A 27,124-nucleotide genomic window follows, 5' to 3' on the forward strand; every position below is an offset into this window, starting at 1 on the left:
TAATCTTACTAGTTTTGTATTTATTCCTCGTGTTATTATCTTTCTATTATTTTAAGTAAGCATTTCACTGTTAGTCTACACCTGTTGTTTACAAAGCATGTGAAAAATACAATTTGATCATGCAACAGGGTGATCAAATTAAGATCATACATCTTTATGCTTGCCAGACAACCAGGGCAGTGCAGTAAAGCTCAGTTTAGCAGTGTGAACAGGGTGTAAGTGACACTGCAGTGTGGGTATCTTGCAGGAATTGTAAGAGGGAGTGCTGTCAAGTCCTTGAATGGAGACGGTACCATGTGGACATACAGTATGTACATGGTTGGAAAGGGTGCCCAGATCACCACTGGGAAGCAGTATGGGTTATGGTGGTTTTTCATGATTTCATTATGACATTGTTAATGCAACTTTGAGAGTCTGCACTGGGTTCACATGGAAACAATATTTTATGGGCGAAATGTGTTTTAATATGCAATGGTACATTTTGTAATTAATAAAGCAAAATATACTGTACATCAACAGATTCATGAATTCAAACTCAAGAAATGCTGTGGTATGCAATGATACTACACAAAGTATACTAGATAAAAAATAAAAATAAATATCACAAGGTTAATTTAACATTACAACAACAATTGGGATCAATTCTTGAATTACGTGAAAACATGAACAATAAAATAGAGGAAAGAGGATTTGTTCTTGGTTCTGCTACTCACATTAGTCTAGACATTAGATTTGCTTCTGGGTTGCAGAGATGAGAAAAACCCTGATGCCCTATGATACAAAAAGAGTGTTGCTTTTTTGTCTTGACAATTAAAGTATATAATAGCAATTAAAAAAATCGATTTTTGACCAAAAAGTATTCCTCTGCACTGCAGTTCAGTCCCAGTCTGAATACCTGACATCAGAGTACACACTCTCCTGTGGTGTCTCTCTCTTCTTTCTTCCTCTTTTAGTTTTCCTCTCAGAGAAATTCAATGCAGCATAATTCAGGGTATCTGCATCTTGATCCTGTGAATAGTAATATTTTCATCAAACTATTATAAACTATTAAACCCTAACATGATACGTAGTTTTAAATAATAAGGTGAGAAAAGTAATGCCATGTTACATTTCTGGACAATACTGTTTAGACAACTTTGCTGTGTTTACCTTGCTGCTTGATTCTCTAGTGTAGTTGTCATGTCCGATATGCTGAGAAGCACCCACTGTTTCCATTCATAAAAATAAAGCATCAAAATTACTAGACTTTCAAAGGGAAATTTGCCAAACAGTTTGAGATAATCCTTAACAATTTGCAACGTTAAACAGTTCACCTTTACAATGTTCACAAACTGGTCTAGTATGTCTGGTGCAGATGAGGACAATGATCCCAATCAGACAGACGGCCGAGGTCACTCCCAGAGCAATGATTACAGGATCTGTTGCTTTTTCTAGAAATGTACAACAAAATTATAGTTTTGGCATTCATACTTATGTAAAAAAAAGTTCTTTGGATGTTTTTTTAGGTGTACCTCAAGAACTGATACTATTCAAACTTTAATCATGGCTTCAGTTGATAAGAATGTTTTAGATTTGAGATATATACATATATACCTACCAATATTCAGGTTTGTTCCATTGCCAAACAGGATCTCACCACATATGGCCACAGCACAGTAGTAAGTCCCAGCATCAGAGAGACTGAGGATGTTCTTGGAGAGGCTGTAGACACAGCTCTGTGTAGGAGAGGGAGTCTCAGGGCTCTTCTCACACTCATCACTCCTGTTCCCAGGGGTGTAAATGACTCCTGGATGGGATTCTCCTGATCCGGCTCTGAACCAGTACACACTGTGTTCTCCTGTACAGGTCTCAGAGAGTACTGTACACTGTAGAGTCACAGAGTCTCCTGGATGGACTGGGTCAGACACTGGCCTCTGCACCACAGTATGGTAGTGTGACCTTTGGTGATTCTTACCTAAATGGGATACATGTTTTGATTCTCTAATGTATCACATGCTTCACAAAGATTCAAAGAGCACAGTTTTGTCAGCTAATTGTATACATTAATGAGAGTTTTTATTTTGTAATAACACATATGTGTATGCTACTATTAGCATTCAAACAATCAACACAACACAGTGGGTACAAAGGGAGCTGTGTGAATAACATGTAAATGTACTAATGTTAATAGTATTTAGGCACTATGATTACCTTTCAATAGTAAAAGAGTCCCATTGATAAAGTTGACTTCATAGGCTGTTCTCACTGCACAATAGTAAACAGCTTCATCTGTTGGGTCCGTGTTTGTAATAGCAAGTCGATACATCCCATCAGCATCAGCCTTCTCCACATTGAAACGTGAATGGTTAAAGTCCTTGTGCCATACAGGCACATCATATTTTGTCATTGTTACAATACTTTGAGGCTTTTGCCCAACCATTTGTTTGTACCAGAACATATTGATATCTTCCTTTGAAAAAACACAGTAGAGAGTCACTGGGTCCCCAGGATGAACCTCCCGAACTGGAGTTTGATACTGAACATCACTGCATTGTGTCACATCTGTAAAAACACATTTTATAGCCATGGCAATTAAAATACAACTATTGCCTACGTTATAAAGTGATAATGCAATGCATTTACAAGAAACACTCAACTTAAATGGGATTTTTTTTTTCTGTAAATATTTTTTTCTGTAACACCTTCAATTGTGTTTGAGGTGAAACATGTCCACAGTTTTTATCCATATGCACCGTGTTTCCTTTAACATTTCAGATTAGTATCATGAACTGCATATCAGAAATACATGATAAACGGCAGCTTTCCTAGACACAGACTAGGCCATCTCCATGTAGAATGCTTTTCAGAATCTCCATTAAGAATAGTTTTAGTCCAGAACTAGGGTCTTGGAATTAAGCCATTCATTATTGAAAAATAGGTTAAGGTTGGAATTTCACTTACACATCACACTGAGAAGTACCACGATCACTCCAATTTTGATCATCTTGGTGAGTAGCTCTTACACGTCTGGTGCAGTTGTCCTCTGCCCATGAAATGCAAAAATGAAAAGTCTATACTCACAGACCTATCTGATAGGCTGGAGAAAACTAAATCATGCTACACTTCCTGTTAGATTTTCCCACCAACAACCTGGTTGGTTACCTAAGGGACAGACATACATTTATTGGGGGGAGGGGCTGGTCCAACTCAGTGTCATAAAAGAAGCACCCCCCTCCCCAAAGTGAAAAATATTTTCAAATGACCCTCCCCTTCTACTGTAAAATAGATTAAACACTCTCCCCCCTTATAGAATTTACTCAAAATAATGTTTACAACCACAAATAACAATAACTGTGTTTATAAATGTGGATATTGACTTTGCCACTTTAGCTTGCTTTTGTGGCACAGTCGATGCCACGCAGGGCTATGGGCCCGAAGGTTGAGGGTTCACCGACCACCACAGATGTGCTCACTCTCCCTGCCTGTTTCATTACACTACGATCAGATCCAGCTGCAAACAATGATCAGCTAGAGGTAATCAGATTTTCAACATTTTGATGCCATATTTATGATTATATAAAATATATGCAATGAATTTTCCACCGACAAGTTTATGTGCCAATGCACCACACAACCAATAAACAAAGCTTACTGACTTCGGGCATGTCATTATCATGGTTTTTGTAACGGCTTTCTTCCTGAGGTGAAGGAGAGGACCAAAATGCAGCGTAGCCAGTGCTCAACATGTTTAATTCAAGAACAAGTGAACACTACAAACAACTTACAAAATAACAAACGTGAAAACCGATACAGACCTATCTGGTGCAGACCACAAACACAGAGACAGGTAACAAACACCCACAAACTCCCAACACAAAACAAGCCTCCTATATATGAGTCTCAATCAGAGACAACGACTACCATCTGCCTCTGATTGAGAACCCACACTAGGCTGACATAGAAACAGACAAACTAGACACACAACATAGAATTCCCTCCCAGCTCACGTCCTGACCAACTAAACACATACAAAACAAGAGAAAACAGGTCAGGAACGTGACAGTTTTCGGTTTCAACACCACAATAACTAGACTATGGCAATCTCGACAAACAGAAAATACATCCCTCCCTACCTTGTAGACTTACCAAGTATTGAAGGCTTTGCTTGACAATCTCCGAATGTCATTAAACTTTTTGGTGTTTTGTTTCAGATGTCTTTTTCCATTCATCAATTGGCTGCTGCACAGTTTGGATTGATTGATTGATTGACCTTATTTGTCAGTAATTTTTTTGTTTTTTTTGTGTGTATTGCACAATAAAGTCGGGGACCTATTTCCATTGTGGTCCCTATTTTGTACGTAAATACATCTACAATTACATAGAAACAGACACATTACAGAGATGCTCAACCTCCAGATGAGAGGGGAGTTCAGGTACAATTCTTACAAGTTTGTTTGGCTGGAAGCATAATCCTTAGATGTTTGTGGCTGCTGGTGAACCTTGATGTGCAGGCATAATCAAAGTGACACTGGACTGGTGCACTTGCCAGAGTCTCTAGGGTGTCTTTAGCTAGGTTTCCATCCAATTAGTGACAGATTTTCATGTGAATATTCTAAAATCTTCATAAAAGCAATATGCCATATGAAAATGTTTATGGACATCCACATGCATTCAGATCCAACCTGGCGCAGCCAGCACCATCAATAAATTAGGGATGTTGGTCAAATGAGCCACATTTAAGTGTCCTTATAAACAGCCTATAACAAATTACAAAAACACTATTCCTTGTGTCCACCTCATTGTTCAGTTATCAGAGATTTGAGCACTAAATGTATCAGGGCATTGCATACAAAGTCTTAGGTGTCCACCATGATATTCATATTTTTATATATATACAGTTCAAGTCGGAAGTTTACATACACTTAGGTTGGAGTCATTAAAACTCGTTTTTCAACCACTCCATAAATTTCTTGTTAACAAACTCTAGTTTTGGCAAGTCGATTAGGACATCTACATTGTGCATGACACAAGTAATTTTTCCAACAATTGTTTACAGACAGATTATTTCACTTATGATTCACTGTATCACAATTCCAGTGGGTCAGAAGTTTATGTCATCTCATGTGTACAACATCTAAAGACCTGCATCCCTATACTGAGAGCTTTGACGTTTCTAAAAGGATGTATTTGGGTGTTTTTGGAGCCTTTGTTCGTGTTTTTTCAGGGCCTCCGTACTACACGATAATGAGGAAGTGATTTTCTATTTGGGGTAAGTTTCTCAAAAATTTGAAATGACAAAAAGGTGTCTGGACCCTTCTATAACATGCCATTTACATCAAAAATAGACATTTGGTTGTAAAAAACAAATATCAAATAAAATAACATTTTATAGGTCACATACACATATTTAACAGATGTTGTTGTGCTTGTATCCTTTAAGACCATAGGTTCCTGAGTGGTCCACTGGTTACTGCCTGTTTAGCCGGACACTTGAGAGCTTTCAGGTAACCAACCCAGTCTACCTTAAATGATCCCAGACCACTTCGATATAGGACCTCACAGTGTTGTAGTCAAAACACCTACAAGGGAAACAAGTGCATTTTCAGTCAGATGTTTTCATGACAAAAACAATTCAATGAAACAGGACAAGTAAAAAGGCTGGAAATATATAGCAAATGTACTGTGCAGACAGACAGAAAAAATAAGAAATTCATTGATATAGTTAGTTAGACAAATGTATTTAAGTTTCAAACCACAATGGTACAATTATACAAAGTACAAATATTTTTAAAACCACATTGAGACCACATTTGAGACACTAAAAACAATCACGGTCAAAAATAGTACAGGCATCATCTATAATACATTATATAAAATGTACACATGTATCCATACAACAACAAAAAGTAATGTGGATAGGACAATTAGGCACTTAAAAATAAACTATATATGAGACACCATAGTATACAGTACCATGAAAGCTACGGTGGTGACCTTATTTTACATTTACATTTAAGTCATTTAGCAGACGCTCTTATCCAGAGCGACTTACAAATTGGAAAGTTCATACATATTCATCCTGGTCCACCCGTGGGATTTGAACCCACAACCCTGGCGTTGCAAGCGCCATGCTCTACCAACTGAGCCACACGGGACCTGTGACATAACAGGCTTGTCAGGTTTACCGAAGAAATGGGTCACGGGTTGGACCATTTTACAGGAAGTATTGAACACTATGTTCCAGCCAATGAGGTATGTTTTCAAGTTTGAATATTTGATCATTGGTTGTCATTTAAGCACAGACCAAACAAACACCACCTCCCCAAATGTTACATACCATGATGGTCAGATTAGGGGTTGCTGTGATTATTCTCAGTGCAGTGTGTAAGTACAATTTCATCACTGGTAGAATATAATGTTTTGTTGTGGTGCTGTGCAATTCAATATAATTCAAGCTTCTTGAAGGGTAGGACAAATTGACATGTAGAACGTTCAACCAACACACATACCATCTAAAAATAAATAATAACTTGAGTCAGTGTTAATAAACAAAGAAAGCAAAATAAACGTATTTCATCTGGAATGATTTTCACAGACTATTGTTTTGTCTTGTTTAACATTTGTCCTTGACTGTGTGATAGCTACAGTATGCTTATGTTTCTGTTTCCATTTGATTTAGATGTAGACCATGTTAACCTGCTAAAACCAGTGATCACTGTTCAACTTGGTGATCCTGCTATGTGTAACGCCTGTCGTTGGAAGGAGTGGACCAAAGCGCAGCGTGAAAAGTGTTCATGATTATTTATTTATCAAAAAACACTTGAACAAAGTAACAACATGAAAGCGAACAGTTCTGTCAGGTAACAGAGACTAAACAGAAAATAACTACCCACAAAACACAGGTGGGAAAAAGGCTGCCTAAGTATGATTCCCAATCAGAGACAACGATAGACAGCTGCCTCTGATTGGGAACCACACTCGGCCAAAAACAAAGAAATAGAAAACATAGGAATAAAGAAACTACAATGCCCACCCTAGTCACACCCTGGCCTAACCAAAATAGAGAATAAAAGCCTCTCTATGGCCAGGGCGTGACACTATGTGTTTTCCCAGTAGAAAAATTCAGCGATGATTAAATGCACTGGTACAAGCAAACTGTGGGACGTATTCCACAACATTTCGCATCAATGCTGAAATATTTTACAGAGCCTGTGTTTCACTCCGGATTTAATAATTCACACTTCAATGTAAAATTGGATCAGATTATGTTTTGCCTTCCTATCATGAAGATGATCCCAGAAGATGAAGCCATGTTCGATTGTGCAATTGGAAGAGAGATGACTGTGGAATTTAGAGATGGCACAAATCATTTTAATTTATATTTATAAATTAGGTTAGTTGGACAATAATTTGTTCAGTAATTAAACAAAATATTTGCTCGGTACATTTGTAATTTCTCAGCCTATGGAAAGATTGCAGTAAAATATGTTATTCTTATACTATTTGAAAGTCTGATAATTACTCATTATGTTCTGATTCATTTAGGAAATGGTCAGAAGTCTGACTACAAGACAGTGGAGCAGCAGCCAGAGTCTGACCCAGTCCATCCAGGAGACTCTTATCGCAATGTTTATCACAACAGTTTTGTTTGTTAAGTTATCCATAGTTATAGATGCTGAGGGTGCTACATACATATGATTCTAGAGAGCCAAACTGCAATAAGTGTGTATTCACGTGACACTGACATTTCTTTCATAAGAATGCTTGGCATTGCGCTTGGTGATCTTAGGCTTGTTTGTGGCTGCTCTGCCATGGAAACCCATTTCATTGAGCTCCCGTCGAACAGTTATTGTGCTGACTTTGCTTCCGGTTGCAGTTTGGAACTCAGAGGTGAGTGTTGCAACTGAGGACAGACGATTTTTACGCGCTAGGCTTTTCAGCACTTGGCAGTCCCATTCTGTGACCTTGTGTAGCCTATCACATTGCAGGCTGAACCGTTGTTGCTCCTAGATGTTTCCACTTCACAATAACAGTGCTTACACTTGACTTGACAATTACACTTGATTGCATGGCTGTGTGTCAAATTATTGATAAAATCATTTTATTCATGATTCAAGTTATAAGAATAATTGTTATGCCATCAAATAAATTCATATTTTTGTATAATATCTCTTTAAGGCAATCATTTTACTTTAAGAAGTTAATTTACATAAGAGATTATGCTAAGATCTTACTGAGGAGAGGCAATTAAGATAGGTGGGCTAAGAAGTAGGCCTAGTAAACCATGCAAAAGGCATTATGGTCAAATAGAGATATATGACATAAGTATGGTATCAATTAGTAAGCCTAAAGCGTTCAGCCAACAGATTACAGTAAGAGAAGCATTATAGAACTATAGTCCCAGATACATATCACTGGTCTTTTGATTACACTAACTGCTTATTGGTTTGAAATGGAACAGGAAATGTTGAACTTTAGTTTTTTTCAACCAATCAGGTAGTTCTTAGAATTCAAATCAGCCTATATTTCTCCTTACATCAGTCGTTTCACTTGGGGACTGTAGACCAACTGTTACAACACATCAAGATGATCAGAATCAACCTTGTTTGGATGTTAGTCAGTCAAGTGTGTAAGTACCAGTTTAACCAACTGTCCCATACTGTACTGTCTTACTGGATAGAAACATTTCAAACTGATCATATAATGATGTCTGATTGAAAAGATACTGTATGTCTTCAGATTTAATATGATGCAATTACGATGGCAATATATTTGTGGGCAATTCAGGTGCAAAGATTGGATTGCAATATTTATAATGTATATAATTATATATAAAAAAAAATATGAATTGTCTGAATGAATGGATAGCATAGCTGAAAAACTGATTTCTTTCAATTTTTGTGTAGTCCTGATTCACTCTGAAGAAGTTCCTCTGCAAATTCCACTGACCACAGCTCAGCTCGGCGAGTCTGTATCTCTTCCATGTTTCTTCTCAGAGACAATTGATTATTTCCAGTGGCTGTACTGGTACAAGCAAACTGCTGGTCAAATGCCCCAAGTTGTGGCAACTCTAGAAAAGAGAAAATCAGCTAATTTTGTTCTTAATGGAGAGTTTAATGACCTACGTTTCACAATGGAGAAAGTAAAAGTTGGATATCTTCTCATCATCAACAATATCAGCAGATCAGATGAGGCAGCATACTTCTGTGGAATAGGAACAGTGTATGAGATGAAGTTTAGAAATGGAACATTCTTGGCTGTAAAAGGTAACTTTATTTCAGTAATATGATTTATCTCAATGTTTATCACAACAGTTTTGTTTAATAAGTTATCCATAGTTATAGATGCTGAGGTTGCTGCATACATATGATTCTAGAGAGCCAAACTGCAATATTTTTGAATTCACGTGACACTGACATTTCTTTCATAAAAACAACATCAACTAGGTGTCAGTCAGAAAAGGTCACACTACCAGACTGTAGAGCAACAGCCAGTGTCTGACCCAGTCCAACCAGAAGACTCTGTGACTCTACAGTGTACAGTACTCTCTAAGACCTGTACAGGAGAACACAGTGTGTACTGGTTCAGAGCCGGATCAGGAGAATCCTATCCAGGAGTTATTTACACCCCTGGGAACAGGAGTGATGAGTGTGAGAAGAGCCCTGAGACTCCCTCTCCTACACAGAGCTGTGTCTACAGCCTCTCCAAGAACAACCTCAGTCTCTCTGATGCTGGGACTTACTACTGTGCTGTGGCCACATGTGGGGAGATTCTGTTTGGCAATGGAATAAACCTAAATATTGGTAGGTAATGAATATTATGAGTTGTAGTGTAGAAAATAGTACTATTTAAGTGGTGCATATAGCACAGGGGTTGAAGTACATTTTGCTTTGACAATATTCTCATCATTGACCAGAAATTAATGTTAATATATATTCAAAAAATGCTACAAACAAAATACAAGCTATTGATAGTTAAACTTAACTTTAAACACAAGCTATTTAATCAAATATCTCCTTCAATATGTGGCTTCAGTCAATCAATGCCTTTAATATGATAATAATCATTTATTTAGCTTGTAATCAAACAAACATTCAACACAACAAATTCAAATTGAGATGATAGGGATGGAGATTGAATATCTATAGTCAGCTGGGGAGGAATGAACGGGAGTTGAGTCAGTTTGGGTTGGAAAGGCAGTATAGTTTGAGCAGAGGGGGCATCGGTGGTACAGAAAGAGAGAGACATAGACAGTCTGACAAACAGGCCAGTGGCTCTTCATCGGAGCACCACACCTGTTTCTCCTGCATTCAGTTCCTCCATAGAAGCCGCTCCTTTCTGTAGGTACTTTTTCTCCATTACAAGAAATGTAGCAACCACCTGGGTGATGCCATGGCTGCTGAAAAGTTTCAGTCCTTGTTATCTTTTGGTAGGCCATCATTATAAATAAGAATTTGTTCTGAACTGACTTGGTAAAAAAAAATAAAAAAAAATAACAGAACATTCAAAACCAAAACATGAATTAAAAAAATACAACAAGAAAACACTTTAAAATGAAGAAAATATGTACAATATTTACAGAGCTCTATGCTTAGGCGACCTCATGACGCCATAGTCCATATGGAGGAGACACATTTTGAGGGTGCTATATATATCGCACTTACTATTTTATCTTAATATATGGGTGGTATATGTCTCTTACTCTTTGTGTTAATATAAGGGTGGTATATATATATATTACTATTTTATTTTTATATAAGGTTGGTATATATCTCTCTTACTATTTTATATTAATATAAGGGTGGTATATATCTATCTTACTATTTTATTTTAATAAGGTTGGTATATATCTCTCTTACTATTTTATTTTAATATAAGGGTGGGATATATCTCTCTTACTATTTTATATTAATATAAGGGTGGTATATATCTATCTTACTATTTAATTTTTTATATAAGGTTGGTATATATATATCTCTCTTACTGTTTTATTTTAATATAAAGGCTGGTCCATATCTATCTTACAATTTTATTTTAATATAAGGTTGGTATATATCTCTCTTACTATTTTATATTAATATAAGGGTGGTATATATCTATCTTACTATTTAATTTTTTATATAAGGTTGGTATATATATATCTCTCTTACTGTTTTATTTTAATATAAAGGCTGGTCCATATCTATCTTACAATTTTATTTTAATATAAGGTTGGTATATATCTCTCTTACTATTTTATTTTAATATAAGGTTGGTATATATCTCTCTTACTATTTTATTTTAATATAAGGGTGGTATATATCTCTCTTACTATTTTTTAAATATAAGGGTGGTATATGTCTTTTTAATTTTTTTACTTTAATATAATATTTGGGTGGTATATATTGACTGTATTTATTACATGTTTTCTTCCTTTTAGGAAGATCACTGGAACATGTAGTCATTGGACTGGGAGTGACATCGATTTTCTGTGTGATTGTAATCATTATCCTCATCTTCACCAGAAATACAAAGCCAATTTGTGAACATTATCAAGGTGAGGTCTTTGGTATTACAAACTGTAGATGAACACCTAAAACATTTAAAGATTAATACCCAATACTTGTCGCCAACTATTGTGCCTCTGTCTTCTACCAATCTTGACTTTTGTCATGTTGATGCTGTTTTTATTCACGTTAACAGTGAGTGTTGCACAGCATATTGGACATGACAACTCAAGCACCGAATGTGATCAGGTATATAAATGCAATTGTTATAATTTTGGCCTGTTTGTAGAAGATGTTTAATATGATACTAGATACTCCAGTTACCTGACAATTATTATTATTATGACTACATTTATTTATAAAAAAATATTATGATGATTCACAGGATAAAGAAGGAGTTATGTTAAATTATGCTGCATTGAGTTTCTCTGAGAGGAAAAGTAAAAGAGGAAGAAAGAAGAGAGAGTCACCACAGGAGAGTGTGTACTCTGATGTCAGGTATTCAGACTGGGAGTGAACTTTGTTCATGTGCAGAGGAATGGATGTAGTTTGGTCAAGAAACTCTTGTTAATATAGATGTATATAATGTATTCAGACAGTCATGACATTTGATACACTATAATGTGTCATAGAATAAGCTTGTTCTTCTAGGAGCGTTCTCTGTCAGAGCACCACTGTTATGGAACGGCTTGTCCTGTGAGGTAGAGGGCCAGAAACTATTGAGGTCTTTAAATCATGCCGGAAAATCTACCTTTTTAGCTTGGCCTTTAATCTTAATCTGTGATTGTATTGTTATTTTAGACTTCCTTAGTGATTCTATGTTCTTCTCTTGTATTGTATCTATTGTATGTTAGCCCTTTGTTTAGATACACTATTTAACTGTGAGCCAACTCAGTGGCCTTGTGTTTATTGTACACTGTGAGAATGGAAGGTTGAGAGTTTGATCCCCGGTCAAGTCATATCAATTACCCTAAAAATGGGAACGGATTAGTCTCTGTTTGGCAGTCAGCATAAAGGAGATGGATTGGGTTAAGTGTCCTGTCCAGGAGGTGTACTTGTACATCAAGCTGCCTTCCGCTATAGATTCAGGACATAGTCTCCTGCCCCTATGAGCCGTTCTGGCTCGGACAAGGATTACTTACTTACCTATTGTTCTACTGTAAAGTGTGTTGCAATAATATACTTCAAAGAACATTTGACTTGATCAGCCCTCATTTTCAGTCTTTTTTCTCTGTTTGCAATAATGTATAATTATATTATGGTTCTATTTTTATTGTTTTAATCATTTTTCCGAAATGTATGATTGTTGTGGAATTTACTGTAACCCATGAAACAAACAGTAGGATAGCATACCTTCTTAAACATTGTATATAATGTAGGTAAATTACATTCTACTGTATTTCTTGAGTTCCAACAGCATGTTTATGTCACTTTGGAATGAAGAGATTCGGGAGACAGGCGCAGGAATGCATATTCGTTTTTCTTAATCAGAGGTGTGGACTCGAGTTACAAATATGATGATTTGCAACTCGACTTTGACTTTAACACCAATGATTCGTGACTTAACTTGGACTTGAGCCCTTTGACTCGAACTGACTTGATACCCTCCCCAAGCCCAAATATAAAATATTATGCTATTAAAAAAGTGTGCAGCGCATCAACTCTTCATTTAACGGATTACAGTTTGAATCGGACAGCAGCCAATCAAATTGTGCCAGCTGAGAAAAAGTTGTGCTTGGCAATGCAGAGGAACGTCAGTGTGTGAATTCAGTCGGAACCCTTAGAAAGATGATACCCCCCCCAAAAAAAATTAGGATATGAAGACTATGCTATAGTCAACAAAAAACAGATCCACAAAACAAAGGACACACTTATGCAAGTACTAATCAGTGGGAATAGGGGACAGGTGTGCGTAATGAAAGTTCCGGAGGGATCCATGACAGTTTATAGCTATAATGTACCAGAATTTACCTGTAGGTCTACGTCGAATCATCAAACCACTTTATCATTAAACATCGTCTGATTCATCACATTATTTAAAATTTAGCTTTTAATAATGGTACAAAGGTTGATTTACACAACTGTCATCAAAGTTCAACTCTTTGAAATGGATTACTAATAAAACTTACTGCACATGCATTCACACTTCATTTCTGAAATAATCAAAGAAACAAAAAAGCACAACTCTGGGAATTACACCCCTTTAAACTGTAGAACACAAACTGTGATCGATGTCTATAAAAATAGATTTGCTTGTTTCTGTCAGTTTGCAACTTCCAATGTTGGAACGATAGGATGCTCCCCCAATTCTTTCATTTCTTTCTCCTGGTTCCAGTTGTCTTGGTGGTAAAGGTCACTCCAGTTTATTGTAGCCAGTCACCACTGAATCCCTGGGCAGAAACATGGAGAAAAACCCCCCAATTCATAAGATAAGTGAATAATGTCCACAAGGCTTGATGTTGATCTTTAAGTAAGATAGTTGTCACATACTTATTTGTAAGCTAGTATTTGTACCTGTTGACCCAATAGGTCAGCACTGAGAATGGCATCACAGATTTGTAGAGATGTGCCATCTGTTTCCACAGCAGAACTAATTGAAATGATTAGAATATTATTTTAAAAAACTTCATAAAATTAACAACATAGTGTGATTTATCCAGACACAGCTGGATTAGTAAAAGTGCACATGAGAGAGAAAATTCTGCATAACAGAATGGTGCCTGCAATACAGTATGGTGCCTGGATTACAGTATGGTGCCTGCATAACAGTATGGTGCCTGGATTACAGTAAGGTGCCTGCATAACAGTATGGTGCCTGCGTAACAGAATGGTGCATGCATAACAGTATGGTGGCTGCATAACAGTATGGTGCCTGCATAACAGTAATGTGGCTGCATAACAGTATGGTACCTGCATAACAGTATGGTACCTGGATTACAGTATGGTGCCTGCATAACAGTATGGTGCCAGGATTACAGTATGGTGCCTGCATAACAGTATGGTACCTGCATAACAGTATGGTACCTGCATAACAGTATGGTACCTGCATAACAGTATGGTACCTGCATAACAGTATGGTACCTGCATAACAGTATGGTACCTGCATAACAGTATGGTACCTGCATAACAGCATGTTGGAAATGTGTGAGCAAGTTGACACTGTGACACAATGTCAGAGATATATAAAGATAAACGGGAAGTTAGAGCACTTGAACTACATTATTTTAAAAACGAAATGGTCCAGCTGTGAATAGTCTCCCAGCATGATGCTTTGGATAAATATAATTTAATTAATTAATTAATTAATTGTTTAAAATTCAATTTTTCATGTAGTCAAAAAATTTCAAATTATAGCACCACTTTTTAAATTACAGCACCAATGCAAAACTAACCATTTGTTTCCTTTTGACTTGAGTGTATAAAGAACAGTAAAACAGCATTCAACATCAATGCTCCACACAGACCAATACCAACTGGAACCAGGGCGTTACAGTCCATCCCAACTACAAACACATAATAACAATACAATGAAAACAGCTTTTATGATCTAATAACAAAATAATAATAATGAACAACAAACAACAGGAACTTCTTTGTCCAACCTTTTAATAGGCTGCATTGTAGGCTGTAGACACAGCTCTGTGTAGGAGAGGGAGTCTCAGGGCTCTTCTCACCCTCATCACTCCTGTTCCCAGGGGTGTAAATGACTCCTGGATGGGATTCTCCTGATCTGGTTCTGAATCAGTACACACTGTGTTCTCCTGTACAGGTCTCAGAGAGCACTGTGCACTGCAGAGTCACAGAGTCTCCTGGGTGGAATGGGTCAGAAACTGACCTGTGTACCACGGTCTTGTAATCAGACCTCTGGTGATTCTTACCTAAATGGGACATTTATTGTTTCATATAAATCAATTTGAAACAAAACTTTCTTAAATGCACATGAATGTTAAAACCACACAGACACATAGAAAACATATGAAGACATAAGAACCCTGAACTAAAAATAATGGGCATTAACATCTTCTCATTACCTTTTAATACTAAAAAAGTCCCATTGATCAAGTTTACTTCATGTCCTACTTGCGCAATAGTAAATAGCTTCATCAATTGGTTCCATCTTTGGGATTGTAAGACGATATATCCCGTCAGCTTCAGCCCTCTCCACATTGAGATGTGAATTGTTAAATTCCTTGTACAGTTCAGGCCTGGGCTGAAATTTCTGCATCCTTGCAACAACTTGAGGGATTTCCCCCGTTATTTGCTTAAACCAGAACATGTTTCCTTCATTGTATACTTGCTTTGAGAAAACACAGTAGAGAGTCACTGGGTCACCAATTTGAACCCCCTGAACTTGAATATGCCGCTGCACATTGTTGCATTTTGTCACATCTAAAATTGCAAAACAGATAGAAAAGTTTAGGTTAATCAGATGAACTAGGACTGAAGGACTGACGAAAGCTCAACAGTATCAGAAACCCCATAAAGACAATTTCCCCCTCCAATTCTTACATTGTGAACATAATCACATTACGGTTAGACAAGTCAAGGTAGGAATTACAAAACTTACATATTGTACTGAATAATACCACAACAACCCCGATTCTGATCATTGTTGTGTGTAGCTCCAACTTCAGGTTAGTCCTCTGACCGGATAAACACTTGAAATAAGTATGTACCAATATGCAGGTCTGAAGTCAAAGACCAACCTGATAGGCTGGTGTAAAAAACACAATACTTCCTGTTACATTTCCGAACTAGCAACAGTGTTTTTGTTACCCAAACCCCTGCAGTTTTTCATTTAGGCCACTATTCTGTTATTTGCTAAAGTTGTGTCACTTTTCAATGTTTCTATTATATAGACGCCTGCAACTCTTTCCTGAAGTGCTTTACAAGAGGGTAATGTCAAATAGGCTTCATTGCTATTTGTACAGCTTTCAGATAATGTTATGCCAAAGGTAGTCACTGCCAATAGTTATGTGAAGGGGAATATCCAACAAACAGTTCTCAAAGTTCTGAGCTCATTGTACCTTTATTGTACAGGTAATATAATAATCATGATGGCACAACATCAACTCTAATGTTATCTTTTGTTAGAAATTACACCTAGTTAAAGGTAATTGTCTACCAACGATACCTATGTATTAACCTGGTGGTTACATAGGCAGGTAGAGTGTAAGTACAGCAATGGTACACATGTTACAGAGATCCTACCCTACAAATAGGATAGCATAGGACAGTGCTATTCTACTCCAGGCCTTTAGGGTCAAGGAATAGCTGCTTTAGCGGCTTTAGGACCAGGTCAAGGAAAGATTAAGGCCACAATTCAATTATCATATAAAAGGGCTCCACTCAGAATATTTATTAATAACTTCCAATGGTGCAGTATATACTGAGGATATAGTCGCCCAACAACATAACAAACCAAGACCTGTGAATGAAGAAGAAAGAGGTCATCATCAGTCTGAGGAGAAGAAAATGGAGATCACTCAGGATCACTCAGGAAAGACATAATACACATAACAAGACAAGCGCTGGGCTACAACCCACAAGGAGAAATAAACAGACCAAAAACCAACTAGAGATGCTCCACTCTACAGGAACTGAATAAAACAGGGGTCACCTAACAAGAGGCAAACGCCCTCGCAGAGAAAAGAGGGAGGTGGAGAGCCATGGTGGATGCCTTAGCTTAAGACCCTGGGACTGAACTCTCCCTTTGCAACTGGAACCTGAACTTCCTGACGGGCCAACCCCAGCTGGTGAGGGTATGTATCATCTCCTCTGCCACGCTGACCCTCAACACGGGGGCCCCACAGTGGGGTCGGTGCATAGTCCCCTCCTGTACTCCCTGTTCACCAACAACTGCATGACATCTCCTCTGCCACGCTGACTCTCAACATTGGGGACCCACAGGAATGTGTGCTTAGACCCTTTTTGTGCTCCCTGTTAACCCTCGACTGCGTGGCTACTCTCGACCACTCATGACTCCAACACCATCATCAAGTTTGCTGATGACATGACGGTGGTAGGTCTGATCACCGGCGACAATGAGGTAGCCTATAAATTGGAGGTCAGAGACCTGGCAGTGTGGTGCTGGGACAATAACCTCTCCCTCAACGTAAGTAAAACCAAGGAGATGATTGTGCTCTACAGTTAACATAGGGGCAGGTACGCCTCCAACCACATTGACAGGGCTGCAGTGGAGCGGGTCAAGAGCTTCAAGTTCCTTGTGTCTACTTCACTAAGGAATTAACATGGTCCACACACACCAACACAGTTGTGAAGATTTTGCTATGACAATATTCTCATCATTGATCAGAAATTAATGTTTTTGTTTAAATTCTTAAATGCTACAAACAAAATGCAAGCTATTTATAGTTATACTTAACTTTAAACATTTGGTTTTAAAAAACGATTTAATCAAATGTCTCCTTCAATATGTGGCTTCAATCAATCCATGTCTATGATAATAATAATAATTTATTTAGCTTGTAATCAAACGAACATTCAACACAACAAATTCAAATTGAGATGATGGGGATGGAGATTGAATTATAGTCAGCTGGGGAGGATGGAACGGGAGTTAAGGCTGGCAACAACACCTGACTCCGTACTTCAGGCCACTGCCACAGATCAAGCAGTACCAGTACATCAGGTAAAATTATTACGAAAATTCTTTTCATTGTATGAGGTTATTCTTATCTAAGGTTGGGAGGTGAAATGATGTTGTGCAGGGGTGTAATGTCTTCTGATTTTGGTTGTCCCTGTATAACAGCTTTGATGCTGCGTAACGCTGACATCCTTCCTTCCATACATGGTCTGCCTGTAAAAGCACCACCTGGACTGGACACAGCAAGACAAACAAACTTTTTGACAAGATCAAGGAGTTTTAAGACGAATAGGCTATGGACATCACATGCCCTGCACCAAAGTCAAGGGCAGGACAGAAACAGGCTCTCCGAATATAGATTCCCTTCATGCGTGGTCTGGACGGACCTGTCATCGGCACTATCTGCAGTGCCTCTATTCACATTACTCACTCCTAACACACACGCTATACATTGCTGCCACTATTTTTTGGTTTATCCCGCTGCCCAGCCACTTTATCCCTGATTGTATGCATATAATAACCTTGTCAATCACTGATATCGTTATTGATGTTGTTCTTGTACGTAATGTATTGTTTATTTGTATCTATTTCTGATATTGTGGTAGCTGTACATTACTTTTCAAATTATTTTTTTGCCAACTTTTACTTCACTAAACTCGTAAAGAAAATGATGTACTTTTTACTCCATACATTTTCCTTGACACACAAAAGTACTCGTCACATTTTGACAGGAAAATTGTCCAATTCACACACTTATCAAGAGGACATCCCTGGTCATCCCTACTGCCTCTGATCTGGCAGACTCACTAAACACAGATGCTTTGTTTGTAAATTATGTCTGAGTGTTGGCGTGTGCCCCTGGCTCTCCGTCAGTAAAAATAATACAATTGTCCTGTCTGGTTTGCTTAATATAAGGAATTTGAAGTGGTTTATATTTTCACTTTTGATGCTTGAGTACATTGTGCCCCTGGCTTTCCCTCAATAAGAAAAATAAAAATACAATTGTGCTGTCTGGTTTAATATAAGGAATTTGAAATGATTTATACTTTTACTTAAGTATGACAATTTAGTACTTTTTCCAACACTGGATGTGGCTGGGGCTTAAAAAAATTATTTTACATGACCCATCAATTTAGACAAGTGTGTCTGGGTAAGCGTCATCTAATATTTATTTTAAAAAATTTGATGGACACTTTCAGTTTACCTGGAATTTTTCATTATTATAGGCTACTGCCACTTTTAGTCTTAATCTTTACTACACTACTCACTGTTTAGCACATGACCTCATGTGAATCCTTAAACAGATGGGTGGGGCTGGCTTAAGAGGGTGTGAACAATGCTGAATGAAAGAGAGCTCTCTAGGTACCAAAACATTCAAAGGCCCTTTTCTCAAAAGTGAGTTTACAAGTGTATCAACTTTAAAAGTCGAAATACTTTCCCTTTGTTCCTCTAAAATGCAGTGTACTGTATGATATACCATTTTGTAGCTCTACGTCTCTACTTTTATCCAATGTAAAAAAAAACGATTTCAAATTTTGCAAGATAAGACCGAATCCAGGTGGTGAGTCACATTTACATCAAACATAGAGATTTAATTGTAAAAAAGAAAACGTATCAAATCAAATGTTATCGGTCACATACAGATATGTGGATAAAATGTTCCAGCCAATGAGGCATGTTTTCAAGTTTAAAAACTGATATTGGGTTCTCATTTAAACACAGACCAAACAAACACCACCTCCCTACTACGTACCATGATGGTCAGATTAGGGGTTGCTGTGATTCTTCTCAGTGCAGTGTGTAAGTACAATTTCTTCACTGGTAGAATATTAAAAATATTGTTTTGGTGCCGTGCAAGTCAATATAGTTCAAGCTTCTTGAATGATAGGATAAATTGACATTTAGAATGTTCAACCAACACACATACCATCTACAAATAAATAATAACTTGAGTCAGTGTTAATTAACAAAGAAAGCAAAATAAATGGAATGATTTTCACAGACTACTGTTTTCTCTTGTTTAACATTTGTCCTTGTATGTGTGATAACTACAGTATGCTTGTGTTTCTGTTTCCATTTGATTTAGATGTAGACCATGTTAACCTGCTAAATCCAGTGATCACTGTTCAACTTGGTGATCCTGTAACCCTGCTATGTGTTCCCAGTAGAAGAATTCAACTATGAGGAAATGCACTGGTACAAGCAACCTGTGGGAGGTATTCCACAACTTGTCGCATCAATGCACAAATATTTTACAGAGCCTGTGTTTCACTCTGGATATAACAATTCACCCTTCAATGTAAAATTGTCTCAAAAGATGTTTCTCCTTACTCTCATGAAGTTCCCAGAAGATGAAGCCCTGTATTATTGTGCAATTGGAAGAGAGCTGACTGTGAATTTTAGAGATGGCATATCTCTGTCTTTAACTTCTTTGGGCTGCAAGGGCAGTATTGAGTAGCTTGGATGAAAGGTGCCCATTTCAAACGGCCTCGTACTCAATTCTTGCTCGTACAATATGCATATTATTATTACTATTGGATAGAAAACACTCTCTAGTTTCTAAAACCGTTTGAATTATATCTGTGAGTAAAACAGAACTCATTTTGCAGCAAACTTCCTGACAGGAAGTGGAAAATCTGAAATCGATGCTCTGTTCCAGGGCATCCCTATTCATTTGCTTGATATGTATTAGTATACATGCACTTCATACGCCTTCCACTAGATGTCAATAGGCAGTGAGAGAAGAAATGGAGTGTATAGCTTGATCTGAGGTCGAATAAGAGCTCTTGGCATGACGTGACACCAATTTCCTGTTTTCTGGAAGACGCGAGAAGGAACCGGGGATTGCCTTCTGAAAAGCTGTCGTTATAGACGGCTACTATCTCCGGCTTTGATTTTATTTGATAAATGTGACAATATCATCGTAAAGTATGTTTTTTCAATATAGTTTTATCATATTATTGAATTTTTTTCAGGAGGTTAGGCGTGTTGCGTTCTCTGCATTTGTTCAGGAAGGAGAGCTTCGCGCCACTTGGCTAGTGTGCTTGCTAATTCAAGAGGGAAAAATGCCATTCTTAAACCAAACAACGATTGTTCCCGACAAAGGACCCCTTGTACAACATTCTGATGGAAGATCATCAAAAGTAGGACCCATTTATGATGTTATTTCATATATCTGTCGAACATGTGTACTATTAGTTTGCGCCCAGATTTTGGGCGCTCTCTCGCCATAACGTAAGCTGCATGTCGTAATGAAGTTATTTTTAGAATTCTAACACGGCGATTGCATTAAGAACTAAGCTATCTTTAATTTGCTGTCCAACATGTATTTTTTAGTAACGTTTATGAATAGTTATTTGATTAGATTAGGTGCCTCTCCAAGATTTCTCCGGACATTGTTATTGCATTTTGCCTAGTATTCACATTGTATAACCACGATTTGTGCCGCTAAATATGCACATTTTCGAACAAACAATATATGTATGGTGTAATATGATGTTATAGGACTGTCATCTGATGAATTTTGAGAAGGTTAGTGAAAAAATTAATATCTTTTGCTGGTTTATTCGTTATCGCTACTGTTGGCTTGAATCAATGCTGTTGTGTTTTTGGCTATTGTGGTAAGCTAATATAATGCTATATTGTGTTTTCGCTGTAAAACACTTAAAGAATCGGAAATATTGGCTGGATTCACAAGATGTTTGTCTTTAATTTGCTGTACACCATGTATTTTTCATAAATGTTTTATGATGAGTATTTAGGTATTTCAATTTGGTCTCTGTAATTGTTCTAGCTGCTTCGGCGCTATTTCCGATTGTAGCTGCAATGTAAAACTATGATTTATACCTCAAATATGCACATTTTTCGAACAAAACATAGATTTATTGTATAACTTGTTATAAGACTGTCATCTGATGAAGTTGTTTCTTGGTTAGTTTGGTTGGTTCTTGGTTAGTTAGGTTGGTTTTGTGAAGGCTACCTGTGCTGTGAAAAATGTCTGTGCTTTTTTGTATTTGGTGGTGAGCTAACATAAATATATGTGGTGTTTTCGCTGTAAAACATTTTAAAAATCGGACATGTTGGCTGGATTCACAAGATATGTATCTTTCATTTGCTGTATTGGACTTGTTAATGTGTGAAAGTTAAATATTTCTAAAAAATATATTTTGAATTTCGCGCCCTGCACTTGGACGGGCTGTTGTCATAAGTGTACCGGCACCACCCTGCAGCCATAAGAAGTTAAAAGGTTAAATAATTGTACTTTGTATTTATAAGTTATGTTTGTCACTCCTGCTCCTGTTCTCCCTCTCTGGCGCTCGAGGGCACCAGGCTGCATTTCATTACGCACAACTGTGACCATCATTACGCGCATCAGCGCTCACTGGACTCACCTGGACTCCTTCACATTTGATTGCCATCCCTATATCTGACTGTTTCCTCTGTTTCATCCCCGTGTCAGCATTATAGTCATTTACGTTTCCCCTGTCCAGAAGCTGTCCGTGTTCTGTTTCATGTCAGTGTTTTATTAAATGTTCACTCCCTGTACCTGCTTCTCGTCTCCAGCATCTGTCCATACAATGTTAATTGGAGAAGAATTTGTTCAGTAATTAAACGAAACATTTGCTCGGTACATTAGTAATTTATCAGCTATCAGAAAGTTTGCAGTAAAATTTGTTTGTCTTATATTATTTGAGAGTTTAATAATTACTAGTTTAATAAATATATTCTGATTAATTTAGGAAACGGTCAGAGGTCTGACTACAAGACAGTGGAGCAACAGCCAGAGTCTGACCCAGTCCATCCAGGAGACTCAGTGACTCTGCAGTGTACAGTACTCTCTAAGACCTGTACAGGAGAACACAGTGTGTACTGGTTCAGAGCCGTCAAAGGAGAATCTCATCCAGGAGTCATTTACACCCCTGGGAACAGGAGTGATCAAAATCAAATAAAATCAAATGTATTTTTATAGCCCTTCTTACATCAGCTGATATCTCAAAGTGCTGTACAGAAACCCAGCCTAAAACCCCAAACAGCAAGCAATGCAGGTGTAGAAACACGGTGGCTAGGAAAAACTCCCTAGAAAGGCCAAAACCTAGGAAGAAACCTCGAGAGGAACCAGGCTATGAGGGGTGGCCAGTCCTCTTCTGGCTGTGCCGGGTGGAGATTATAACAGAACATGGCCAAGATGTTCAAATGTTCATAAATGACCAGCATGGTCAAATAATAATCAGGAGTAAATGTCAGTTGGCTTTTCATACCGCTCCTGCTGTCTCTAGAGAGTTGAAAACAGCAGGTCTGGGACAGGTAGCACGTCCGGTGAACAGGTCAGGGTTCCATAGCAGAACAGTTGAAACTGGAGCAGCAGCACGGCCAGGTGGACTGGGGACAGCAAGGAGTCATCATGCCAGGTAGTCCTGAGGCATGGTCCTAGGGCCATGTTGTGTGTATCATTAAAGAAAACCTGTATATTCTTAATTATAACCTGCAGCTATAATTTGGCCAGCTCTCAGTTGATCAAAAAAGTGGTTGATAGTTTAATTTTAATATATAGGAACATTTTAGATGTGGGGCTTTAAGATGTCAAATTACCCTCATATTCATTAGCTTATTTATTGTTCAGAAACCTGTAGTGTAACTTAAAATATTATATTGAACAATGTCAACATGCTTAAAACGTCAGTTTAGGTATTGGTCATGAACTTCACTAGGGTAGGGGGCAGCATTCGGAATTTTGGATGAAAAGCGTGCCCAAAGTAAACTGCCTGCTACTCAGGCCCAGAAGCTAGGATATGCATTGGTAGATTTGGATAGAAAACACTCTAAAGTTTACAAAAATAATGTCTGTGAGTATAACAGAACTGATATGGCAGGCGAAAACCTGAGGAAAATCCATCCAGGAAGTACTATTATTTTGAAAGGTTGTTTTCCATTTAAAGTCTATGGCTTCCTCTACATGTGGCCAGTCTTTAGGCATTGTTTCAGGCTTTTACTCTGAAAAATTAAAAATAATAATGTTATTATTTAGACTTTTCTGTTATTGTGCACAATGGAGTTTTTATTTACTGTACTCTATTACTTAGGTGCCAAACACAGATACGTTGAATTATGCTGCATTGCATTTCTCTGAGAAGAAAACTAAAAGAGGAAGAAAGAAGAGAGAGACACCACAGGAGAGTGTGTACTCTGATGTCAGATACTCAGACTGGGAGCGAACTTTGTTTCAGATACAGCCTGGACAAAATTATCTCAGTCAAGCATCTCTAATTAGACAAAATGTAAGCGTTTTGGTTAAATAATCTCAGGATATTGCTTTCGGATGAACTTTTACAATATTACAATACAATATCCTAATGCAATACCATAGACAATGGAATTACATCCATGTTTCTGCTCAAAATGTCTTCACTTACTTTGAGCTAGATGATGTCAACTAGTAGCAGTAGGGAATTAATCTTTAAATGTCCACATACAGTGCATTCGGAAAGTATTCAGACCCCTTGACTTTTTCCACATTTTGTTATGTTACAGCCTTATTCTATAATCGATTAAATCATTTTTTCCCCCTCATCAATCTATACACAATACCCCATAATGACAAAGAAAAAACAGATGTGTAGAAATTGTTTAAAAAAAAGAAACCATTTAAAAAGTATTCAGATGCTTTACTCAGTACTTTGTTGAAGCACCTTTTGCAGCGATTACAGCCTCGAGTCTTCTTGGGTGTGACACCTGTATTTGGCGACTTTCTCCCATTCTTCTCTGCAAGCTCACTCAGGTAGAATGGGGATCGTCACTGCACAGATATTTTCAGGGCTCTCCAGAGATGTTGGTTCGGGTTCATGTCCGGGCTTTGGCAAGGAGACTCAGAGACTTGTCCCGAAGCCACTCCTGCGTTGTCTTGGCTGTGTGCTTATGGTCGTTGTCCTGTTGGAATGTGAACCTTCGCCCCAGTCTGAGGTCCTGAGCGATCTGGAGCAGGTTTTCATCAAGGATCTCACAGTACTTTGCTCCGGTCATCTTTCCCTCGATCCTGACTCTCCCAGTCCCTGCCACTGAAAAAACATTCCCACAGCATAATGCTCCCACCACCATGCTTCATCGTAGGGATGGTGCTAGGTTTCCTCAAGATGTGACGTTTGACATTCAGAACAAATAGTTCAATCTTGGATTCATCAGACCAGAGAATCTGGTTTCTAATGGTCTGAGAATCCTTAAGGTGCCTTTTGGCAAAGTCCAAGCGGGCTGTCATGTGCCTTTTACTGAGGAGTGGCTTCCGTCTGGCCACTCTACCATAAAGGCCTGATTGGTGGAGTGATGCAGAAATGGTTGTCCTTCTGGAAGGTTCTCCCATCTCCACAGAGGAACTCTGTCAGTGACCAAGGCCCGATTGCTCAGTTTGGCTGGGCAGACAGCTTTAAGAAGGTTCTTGGTGGTTACAAACTTTTGTTTGGTACCCTTCCCCAGATCTGTGCCTTGACACAATCCTGTCACGGAGCTATACGGACAATTCCTTTTTCCTCATGGCTTGGTTTTTGCTCTGACATGCACTGTAAACTGTGGGGCTTTATATAGACAGGTTTTTGCCTTTCCAAATCATGTCCAATTAATTGAATTTACCACAGGTGGACTCCAATCAAGTTGTAGAAACATCTCAAGGATGATCAATGGAAACAGAATGCACCTGAGCTCAATTTCTAGTCTCATAGCAAAGTGTCTGAATACTTATGAAAATACATTTGCTAACATTACTAAAGATAAAAAAAATGTTTTTGCTTTGTCATTATGGGGCATTGTGTGTAGATTGATGAGGGAAAAAAAACCATTTAATCTATTTCAGAATAAGGCTGTAACCTAACAAAATGTGGAGAAAGTGAATGGGTCTGAATACTTTACGAAGTAACTGTTTGTGTCAGTACTGTTCAGAAGATTTAAGGATCTTGCCAGCAGCATACCACCCTGCATACCACTGCTGGCTTGCTTCTGAAGCTAAGCAGGGTTGGTCCTGGTCAGTCCCTGGATGGGAGACCAGGTGCTGCTGGAAGTGGTGTTGGAGGGCCAGTAGGAGGCACTCTTTCCTCTGGTCTAAACAAAGATCCCAATGCCCCAGGGCAGTGATTGGGGACACTGCTCTGTGTAGGGTGCTGTCTTTCGGATGGGACGTTAAACGGGTGTCCTGACTCTCTGAGGTCATTAAAGATCCCATGGCACTTATCGTAAGAGTAGGGGTGTTAACCCCGGTGTCCTGGCTAAATTCCCAATCTGGCCCTCTACCATCACGGTCACTTAATAATCCCCAGTTTACAATTGGCTCATTCATCCCCCTCCTCTCCCCTGTAACTATTCCCCAGGTTGTTGCTGCAAATGAGAATGTGTTCTCAGTCAACTTACCTGGTAAAATAACGGTAAAATAAAAATACAAAATCTAGTTCATTCATCTATTTTTATAATACTTGGTTGATATACCATTTATAACAACGTATATCCATTTCAAATTGAGTTTTTAACTGAATAACAGAGACTTATAACCCTAGTTGATTAAGTTTCATTTGAACTTGTATCATAGAATGACCACATACTTCATAAATCTGTGAATATGCAGTGGTTTAAAGCACTTAAGTAAAAATACTTTAAAGTACTACTTAAGTCTTTTTTTTTTTAGTATCTGTACTTTAATTTACTATTTATATTTTCGACAACCTTTTCTTATAATTCACTACATTCCTACAGATAATATTGTACTTTTTATTCCATACATTTTCTCTGACACCCAAACGTACTCATTATACTCAAGTCATTTTCTATTAAGGTATCTTTACATTTACTCAAATATAACAATTAAATACATTTTCCACCACTGTGAATATGTGTATTTGGTAAAATATTTGGTAGTTCTCAATGTATCATCAATGTATTATTATTATTTATTTTTTGTTATTGCATATGGTAAGTGTCTCACACATTTGTCAGTAAACTGTAAACAATCTGCATTTTTATTTGACCCTATAATGTTGCAAAATATTAAAATGCATATTAAAACCTTTTTTTTTTTTTG

At 37.8% G+C, this 27,124-nt stretch overlaps 1 protein-coding gene across 1 annotated transcript; it reads right to left on the minus strand.

The window, feature by feature from the left end:
* Window positions 1-426: 426 nt before the first annotated feature.
* LOC139572522 (uncharacterized) lies at window positions 427-3,043 on the minus strand. Its single transcript, XM_071395243.1, has 6 exons — window positions 2,941-3,043; window positions 2,191-2,541; window positions 1,598-1,954; window positions 1,314-1,430; window positions 1,150-1,205; window positions 427-1,008 (listed from the first exon to the last, which is right to left on the minus strand). The coding sequence occupies exons 1-6, from the start codon at window positions 2,981-2,983 to the stop codon at window positions 877-879; spliced, it is 1,056 nt and encodes a 351-aa protein (XP_071251344.1). The 5' UTR covers window positions 2,984-3,043; the 3' UTR covers window positions 427-876.
* Between the last annotated feature and the right edge of the window lie 24,081 nt (window positions 3,044-27,124).

The sequence above is a fragment of the Salvelinus alpinus genome, chromosome 4, assembly GCF_045679555.1.
Source record: "Salvelinus alpinus chromosome 4, SLU_Salpinus.1, whole genome shotgun sequence".
Classification (NCBI taxonomy): Eukaryota; Metazoa; Chordata; class Actinopteri; order Salmoniformes; family Salmonidae; genus Salvelinus; species Salvelinus alpinus.

Excerpts from the sequence above, each read along its gene's own strand:
- LOC139572522 (XM_071395243.1), bottom strand. The coding sequence starts at position 2,983 with ATGATCAAAATTGGAGTGATCGTGGTACTTCTCAGTGTGATGT. Across the intron at positions 1,955-2,190 it reads GACTCTTTTACTATTGAAAG|GTAAGAATCACCAAAGGTCA; the intron begins GTAATCATAGTG and ends TATCCCATTTAG. Across the intron at positions 1,206-1,313 it reads AGTTTGTGAACATTGTAAAG|TGGGTGCTTCTCAGCATATC; the intron begins GTGAACTGTTTA and ends GAATGGAAACAG.